This window comes from Anoplopoma fimbria, chromosome 21, assembly GCF_027596085.1.
Source record: "Anoplopoma fimbria isolate UVic2021 breed Golden Eagle Sablefish chromosome 21, Afim_UVic_2022, whole genome shotgun sequence".
Taxonomy (NCBI): Eukaryota; Metazoa; Chordata; class Actinopteri; order Perciformes; family Anoplopomatidae; genus Anoplopoma; species Anoplopoma fimbria.
Genome location: NC_072469.1, coordinates 11750862 through 11760049, shown reverse-complemented (window position 1 = coordinate 11760049; position 9188 = coordinate 11750862). Strand labels below are relative to the sequence as shown.

General features: G+C 43.1%; 1 protein-coding gene across 1 annotated transcript in view; it reads right to left on the bottom strand.

Moving 5' to 3' along the window:
• Nucleotides 1-257: 257 nt before the first annotated feature.
• The window catches only part of stk17a (serine/threonine kinase 17a), a 31460-nt gene continuing 22529 nt past the window's right edge, over nucleotides 258-9188 (bottom strand). Inside the window, exons 3-7 of the mRNA XM_054623397.1 lie at nucleotides 4812-4959; nucleotides 3634-3760; nucleotides 3492-3540; nucleotides 2073-2252; nucleotides 258-1164 (exon numbers count right to left, since the gene is read on the bottom strand). Coding sequence (XP_054479372.1) covers nucleotides 810-1164; nucleotides 2073-2252; nucleotides 3492-3540; nucleotides 3634-3760; nucleotides 4812-4959 — 859 coding nt within the window. The 3' untranslated portion in view covers nucleotides 258-809. The remainder of the gene's footprint in view (nucleotides 1165-2072; nucleotides 2253-3491; nucleotides 3541-3633; nucleotides 3761-4811; nucleotides 4960-9188) is intronic.

Sequence of the window (9188 nt, the reverse complement as noted above, 5' to 3'; positions counted from 1 at the left end):
AACACAACTTGGTTATCATGAAGTTGAAGTTCAACCTTTCAAAGTCCTTTGTCCTCTCCCACTTCTCGTTCTTTCCATGAAAGCTGGGCAAACTCCATCTGCTAAAGGAGCTCCAGTGATGTGATCGAGAGCTCCTGAAGAAATACCAAATGAACCTTGCAGGAAGATTGTTTTGTCAACTGCTGTCATCAGAACAAAAAATGAACTTTCAGTCTCAATCAATGTTTAGATTTCTTTATATTTACATCTATTTGTGTTTTGAGGCTTTACATTGAACACAATGTGTGACTTCTGATCATTAAGAGACTTGGAGAGGTCACATCATGGACTCATGCTGGATCTAAAGTCTCTGATGCACCCTAACAGATTTAAAGGCCTGGTCCAGAAGGTGGACATTTAGATTCAGCCTGTTCCTCTCTGCCTTTCCTACGTGGACGTCTCCCTCTTTGTTTGTTGAGAGTTGGTCTAAAATGTTGAAGTTCGTTATAACAAACTGAAGCTTCTGGAAATATCTAATTGTCACGCTGCTCAGATTTGGCCAGATGTTGAGAGAGAGAAAAATAAATTCAACGGCAAACCAAATCAAACACAAGAGACATAAATATACTGCAGCTGTTTCAGAAGGTGGAGTGGGAGGATGTCAAGAAAAGTGTTGCATTATGGGAGAAAAATGTGAGAGGGTCGGTATAAAAAAAGCACTTGAAATCCAACTTCTTAAATAAGGATGTGATTATACACATATAATATATGAGGGGAATTTGTATAATCAGAGGGTTTCTTTGCGTTACCGTGACAACACTAACGTTTCATCAGTAGATGAACTCTCCGGGGACCTCCTGCAGCGCACTGAAAGGCTCCTCGAACTTGAAGCGTTTGGAGATGTCCTTCTGCTCGGCAGCCAGGGCCTCCTTCTCTGAGGAGGACTGGCGGCACTGACCCAGCGTGTAGGCGGCCACCACTACCAGCTCCTCCGTCACCAGGCCCCCCTCCTCCTCCTCCTTAGCTGTGGTTGTGGGAGGTTCAGGGCTACTGGTGGAGCTAATGGGGGAGCTGGACGCCTCCTGGTCCTCCACTGGGAGGATCTCCTCCGCTGTCTGGGATTCCTGAGGCTCTAAGAACTGAAGCCATGGGTGTTGGAGACACTGCTCAGCTGTGGCCCGGTCCCTGACACACACACACACACACACACACATGAATACAGCTGGATATCTGACATTCTGCGTCTGTTCTGGTTTAAACACATGAATAATCCTGTTTTGTTTCACCCTGTTCTGTTTCACCTTTCCAGTGCTATCGAGGGACATAACTACGTCATCGGTGCGGATGTGCCCCCAAAACCAGATTGTCAACGAGAACTGGTTCTAAATGAGTAAAACCCGGAGTATTGATGCGGTCTGCTATCGGTACTTTAGAAGTTCCAGAGTGAGATGTGCTCATCTCAAACGTCCTCTCTCTGTCTCTTTGTGCATTACTCTGACACACACACACACACACACACACACACACACACACACACACACACACACACACACACCGATTCCGTACAGCGTGAGACACACATCATGGCAGAGAGAACACAAAGATCCAAAGTGAGGCTACATTTTCCTCCAGTAGATGATGAGAACCCTCACAAGTTAAGGGAGGAAACAGCAGCAGTTTATCACAACTTCTGGACAACAAGCAGAACATCAGTCTGCAGAAATGCTCAGTTTTCTGCTGTTTGGAGATCAGTTTTCCATCCTCGTCCACTGCAGGTAACGTTAGTTTGATCAGAAGAACAGGATCATCAATGGAAGATCATCACTTAGCTCATTGTTTAGCTGAGAATGTGTTTTAAAGATTTTGGAACTTCTTGTGTTGCTGCTTAAGAAAGACTTTGTTTACATACAAAATAATAAAGCTTAATTAATTGCCTTATTTCTGACGATATAATCAAAAAGAACCAATACGAGTATGGATAAGGAACCGGAGCGTTAAGCAGTATGGATAAGAGTTCTAGTATGGATAAATTCCTTACGATCCCCCCACCCCCCCACAATAAGCAGCAGAGTTAAGGTGAAGTGAGGACTGACTGTGGATGCTTGCGGAGCAGCGTCTGGATGAAGGACAGGGCGGAGCGGTCCGGCTGCTGCAGCTCCTCCTCGCTGTAGCTCACGTTGAGCTGGGAGATGTTCAGAAAGGTCTCCTGCTTGTTCTCGCCCAGGAACGGAGAGATTCCCGTCAGCATCACGTAGGCCAGGACACCAGCACTCCTACACACGGGGCAGAGTGCAGACGGGGTGAGGACACAACGTCCACAATGCTTCGTTTAGATAAATGAAGCATTGTGGACACTACAAAGTGAACCCTTCACCCAAATCAGCAGCATACAGTAAAATGGTTATTTCACACATTATTGAGTTACAATTGCCTGCTAGTTTTTTTTCCATTATTGGAGTTTATGGCTGAGAAGCAAAGATGAATATGTGCCTACTCTCCTAATATTCCCCCATTCCTACAGTGACGATTTGGTTTACTGTGATGTCAGTATCACTAAAATCTGTACAGCCTATGTTATTTAAGTCAAAAGAACAAAATCATTTATAAAAGTATTGAAATGGTGCCAAAAATAAAATAAAATAAATTACAAAAATGTGTTTTCATCAAATTTAGATAAAGAAACACACAGAATATTATTCCTGAACAATTCTCAATGTAGAAACACAATATTTCTCTACACATCTAATATTGTTGGAACTATGTATTTTAAAAAAAATGATTTTTGGTATATGCTCATTTTAATAAGCCATCCACCTCCTCTCCCTCTTTCTCTTGATATTATGTAGAGCTCCATAAATATTAGTTTTTCTTCTTTTTTTAGTTGTAACTTGTAAGAAGAACTCATTAGATTCAATGACAGGGTGAATCAAAAAATGTGGTAACTAGAGAAAAAAACTCCTTGTATCATATGAGTTGTGATTTCTGCCACCAGACTTGTAGCCATGTGAGTGGCATGGCTCTATGGTCTGTTGGTTGGTGGATAAATAGGTCCTACACTTTGATGGATTCTGACGTATTGACATGCAGGGTCCCCAGAGGACGAACCCTGCTGACTTCAGTGATCCTCTGACTTCTCCTCTAGTGCCAGCAGGAGGTTTAGATATGTGGTTCTAAGTGAAATATCTCAACAACTATTGGATGAATGTGGTTCAGACTCAAGATTAATTGTACTCCTTTTGGTGATTTATTAATGTATATATTAAGTTTTCATTTAGCGCCATCACAGGTCATGTTTTTTAATTGTCCAATAGTTTGGTTTATGAGCAATAACCTGCAAAACTAATGCCACTCCATCCCACTGGCTGCAGACTCTTAGTGTCAGTAAAAAGACTGATACGACCACTAGGGGGCCCCATGAGTCAGACATTTCCTGAGTTGGACGTCCCACAAAGAGAGGCCAGAGTACCACTAGTTATTCATCTAGTGACCTTCAAACAGAGAACTTTCCTTACCACATATCAGTTGCTGTGCTTATGGGCTCATAATTTAGAATCTCAGGAGCTGTAAACAAGAACACAAACACACCAGTTAATCATTCTGAATGAAATCCGTGTAAAATGAGTGCAGTGTGGTGGTAGAAGTGATGCAACTCACCGACGTACTCTGGAGTCCCCATGATCTCCCTGAGCTCCTGGTGGCTGCTGACCATCCTGGACAGACCAAAGTCCACGATCTTGATGTCCCCCAGAGGAGAGCTGCAGGTCAGCAGGATGTTCTGAGGCTGCAGAACATCACAGCACAGCAGGTGTGTTGGTGTTAAGACAGGAAACACACATCTACATCTGTCTGACCTGTGTCGTCTTACACTCCCTCCCTCATGTAAGGAAGTGTCTTCTCTGTTTCACCAGTTTCATACAGGATAATATCAATTGTATAGGTTTATGTGTAATTCTTCTCCTAGTTTAGTTGTTTCATTTCTGATGGATGAAATCTGAATCATTCTGATACCTTCTGGCTTTTGATGACTTCCTTGTCCACTAATGTCTTAGAATGGATTTTTACAAATCTTGCTGACAGTTGGAAAAATAAATATCTAAGCGCCGGGCTCACAAAGCAACATTTCATCTGCATTATTATTAAATCAAATTTAATGTAATGTAATTTAAATTATAATTTTTAATAAAATGTTGACAGTTTGGAAGTTGTAGATTATACATTTAGCCCAGTCATTGACTTCTAATGACATCATGTTAGATAATAACTGTGTTCACATCACTGCTCTTTCAAACCCCCCTACGTTCAAGGAGGACATGAACCTGTCCTCACAGTGTTTCTCTGTTCATGGTGATGGAGTCCAGGAGGATGCTTATTAAAATGCAGAGTGACATTACTCTCTGAGGTCTCCATCAGCACCACAGGGGGTTGAAACACCATGTCACATTTGGCTCTACATACAGGGCAGATTTAGGTCCAGGATAACTGACAGTCACCTCGGTGATGGATCTCCACAACGAGACTTACAGCAGACCTGAGAACAGCTCTTCAGTCCCAGGCCTAGCATCCCTGCTCCAAACAGGAGTGATGTTTACTGCTGAGTCCAGTGTAAAAAACAAAAACAGGCTTATGGCCCAGGATGATAGATGTCTTTCTCCATGTGGTATGAACAGTCTGGACAGCCCTGATCTGAACTGAAGGCGACAGACTACCTGATTGTTCCAGTGGTCTAATGTCAGAGTGAATGAATTAGGTTTCATTTTGACTGACTCCGTTCAGACATCCTGGAGAGACGAGAGTAGAAACAAATAGAAACCACTGTTTGTCTGTCCACTGACCTTCAGGTCCAGGTGGACTACATTGTTCTGGTGGAGGAAGGACACTCCCTCCAGGATCTGCCTCATGAGCCTCTTCACGTCCTCCTCGCTGAAGGCCTCGTCTTCCTCATCTGACACGCACTGGTTGAAGATCTCACCTCCAGCCGCACTGCGCGCACGCACACACGCACACACGCACACACACACACACACACACACACACACACACACACACGCACACACACACACACACACACACACACAAAAAGCATTGTAGATGAGCCAGGTTTTCTTGAGTCTACCCACTCCCTCTGCTCAACCTGAGCAGGGTCAGGCCGGCTACAGCATACCCAAACATGTTTGTCTTTAATTAAGAGTATGTGACTGTGGGAGGAGAACCGGATCACCAGAAGGAAACCCAAACTACCGTCTGTGGTCCTGGTCCACCACCTCACCAAAACCATTATGGACTGTATGAAACATCAGGCTTCTTAGAGACACAGTGGAAATAAATCACTTATCTGTGTGTGACTGTGTGTGTGAAGACTTGCTGTAGGCGGTGGCAGAAATAGCAGGGCAAACTACTTATCATGAGCTTCACTTGAACAGGGCTGCTAGTGTTGAGGGAGTGTGCACTCTGCGGCCTTCACGCGAGAAAACAGGCTTGTTATTATTCTAATAAACAGCACAGTGCCCACTGCCTCCTCAAAGTAGCTTTAATTTCCTCCAAACTGAGATAAACTCCGACGGATAAACTCAATTAGAACGGGTGCATGACGGAACAGAAAAAGACAGGAGGGCAGTCAGGAATAGACGAGGCGTCCCCTCTGGGGATGCTGAATTAGGCTTTATCTCAGAGGAGCCCTCAGGAGGGGAGGGGGAGGAAGAGGAGGGTTGAGTGAGCGGGTTTGGGGCTTTTCAAGGTGAGAAGAAAAAATAAAGGGTCTTTAACACTGTAGGGTTAGACCTGATGCATGCTAACAAAAGTATTATTACTTATCAAGTGACAGAACAATCTGTGCTACACACGGGTCCTGGTCTTGGTTCAGGAAGTGATGAAGCACTTTAAAGATGAAACTTTATTGAAGATAATTCTGGTTTATTAACTCCACCAAGGAGCCGGAGGTTACGTCTTCGGTTAGGTTTGTCAGCAGGATTATAGAATAACTACTGGCCTGATTTTCATGATATTAGGTTGAAGGGTGAAGCATGGAATTCAATTTCTGGCGCGGATCCGGAATCATTTGACAGACGGAGCAATTGGCCCGAAAGTGTCCTTCTAGTTACTAGAGTTGGGCTGGTAAAAAACGGTTCAAAGCAGAACACCAGTCCTGTACACCTTAATTGTACCACTAGGTGTCACACTTGAGTCGGTCTCTGCTCCCCGCTGGAACACGATGAGACTGGAGAGTCTACGCCCACGAATGAGAGCGCTGAGACTCCTGCAGATCCAACACGTTGCCTCGTCTATACTTTTAGGCTCGCCTCTTTTGTCGGCTCGAATAAAAAGGTGTCGGCGTATTGGTGCAGTTGTCTCGTCGCCCCAAGAAACACGTGAACTTTCTTGTAAACCAACAACGTGTGAGTCAACGAATGTTGAGCGGCTCTTGACAGCGCTGCATCAGCACTGTCAGGGGCCGAGCAATCGAGTGGGCATGGGTTCCCCACGGCGAAATCCCGAACGGGCACGCCCTTCGACGAGCAGCAAAACGGGATATGTTTTCAGTAGGAGAAGATTAATATCTGGGTTATTTGACATTTTATAAAAAACTAGATATGGTCCATTTACCTCTTCTATGAGTGGAGGCCTTTCTTAAGGTCAATGGGAGATGAGAAGGCTAAATACTGACTCTCTATTAAACACTGTAGTGTGCAGACAAACAGAGCTGAAGATATAGGAGATAATTATGTTTGATGATGTGTTCAAGGACCAGTTTGGCTCAGATTAATGTTTCTAAATTGCTGGCTTTGCCTGAACAAACACAAAACCAGAGATTTAAAAACTGAATCCAGGAAGTTAATATATTATTGGTGCGGACAACCATGGGAAAAAAAAACACCATACATGTTAGATAACAAAGTAACAATGATATAAAAAAAACAACAACAAAGTAGCAAATCCACACATTGCTGAAGTTGGAACCAGCAGGCGTTTGGCATTTCCCCTTGATAAGGGACTTAAACGATCAAGTGTGAGCGGTTTATTTAGCATTGGTTGACTAAACAAGTTGGCGCTCAGTGTGTTTCTGGATACAGTGATCCAAAAAGTGTTGGACTTCTTTTAGTGTTAGAAGAAAGAAAAAGACAGACCTCAGTATTCACAGCAGGGGGTCCAGATGTGCTCAGCAAAGGTTTTAGGCTTCTGACATGTTGCTACAGCACCATCGGGTCTAATGTGTCCATCTTTGAACATGAATTATGTGGAATCATGACCCTAAATACTACATCTAGACACTACTTATTAGAAACAGCTAATATGTTTCCAAAGAAACTTCATGTCGCCTGGATAGCATTTTTAACATAATAAAGAAGCGTTTTTGATCAAAGTATCTGCAAAATGTTCACAGCGAATGATCTGCAGAACATTCACTGAAATGTTTTAAGTCGTTTTTTTCCTACAAAATCCTCTAGAAAACTACTAAAGCATGGCTAACATTATGTGGTGAGGTTAGGTTACTCAAAGCACCGTGTTAAGGTTGGACAGTTGACTTAGTTAAAGTCAACCAAAAGCTGGCTTGGACTGAGACAAAACTTATTTTCTCTAAATTTAATCAAACCAGGATCTCTCTTTAAACGTAACCTCAGTGTTTCAGTCCATGTTCGGACTGTTTTTGATCATTTTTTATCTGCGTTGACTTTACAAAGTCTGGACAACAAAACCAAACTGAGCACTTTTAAGCAGCCTTGGGCAGCTTTTAGTAATTGATTTCCATGATAATGAGGCGTTCTGCTCAATGCGTAGCTGAGCGCCTCGCGTTTTCACAGGAGGGCCCTGAACGGTTTAAAAAAAAGTTTAAAAAAACTTCAACTCAGAGAGAAAAAGCGTTCCGACATAAGTAGTGTTTTCTTTTCCATTGTCCAATTGGATGAATTGAGAGGCGGGCCTTTTGTGGTGACTGTACGACTTTACCAACCGTAGTTTCCATGATGGGAACAGAAAACAGCAGGCCTGGAGGACAATAAGTGGCTACTTTAGAATTTGGGTTAGTTTACAAGTTTTGGTACAGCTTTCAATATTAAACTGTACCATTAACTATTAGGTAGCGTACAGTTCGTAGTTTGTGTAATGCCGATCTTAGCACTCTTTCAATAGTTGCCTAGCACAACAAACCCCCAAAAGTGTCGCCCTCTGATCAGGACCTTTATCTTGAGGGGTTTCTGTTTGGGTGTTGGGTTATAATCAATGATCTTTCTCCAGAATTGCAGACTCGACCATTTAAACAAGACTCAGCGACTTAATCCAACTAAGTGTAGAGGAGCTGAAAAAAGGAAAAGTAAGTCAGTAACTCAATAACTAACTATCTCACTTACTGTGGCTGTGGCTCAGAGGTGAACGGGTTGTCAAATCAATGACCGGCGGTTCGATCCTCGTCCATGACAAAGTGTTCTGGGACAAGATCCCAAAAACCATGCCATTAGTAAATGAATGGGTGTGAATTACTTTAGTGTGTGAATGGGTGAATGACATGCAGTGCAAAGCGCTGCACAAATGCAAGTCCAAGGCCCGATCCCGGTGCCCCCCCTAAGGCCTTAAACCCTAAACCTCAGGGACTTTCTGACTTCACCTGGTAAATGGTTGACTGTGATAGAATGTAAGGGCTTGAAATGGTGTAAATACGAATGGGACAGCACTTCGCTGCAACATATCACGTTACCATGACAACGTCAGAAAATGTTATGTCCAATGGTGGGTATTTATTTTATACGTTTTACTCCCTGATTGGAACGTCTTCCAAGCTCTTTCCTTAGAAGATGAGAGTTATTAGTCAAATAATGTATTTACTTGTTTTTGTCAAAACCTCTGCCTCATTCCTCTGATTTCATGTGTTTTTATGTCCCATCTTTAATCCTTAATGTTTCTGAGTAAATGTAATACACCAGGTTGTCTTCTTTGTTTACCTTTTTAACGTCTCTGTGCTTCCACTGGTAACCCCGTGTTTAACGTCACGTTGCTATGAATTGATTAATTAATAAACTCCCTTGGGCAAAGTCTGAAGAAATGGGGACTTACGGAAAGTGTTCATAAAGGGCTCAAAATATCTGCTAGAGAGCCATCAAACACTCAACATTTTTACAGCGGCACAGAACTAAATCCTCATGGACTTTCAGAAGTGCTCCTCAGAGTGTGAAGACTGGGATTGGGTCCATTTAACTAATGTCCTAATGCCAGCTAGCAGC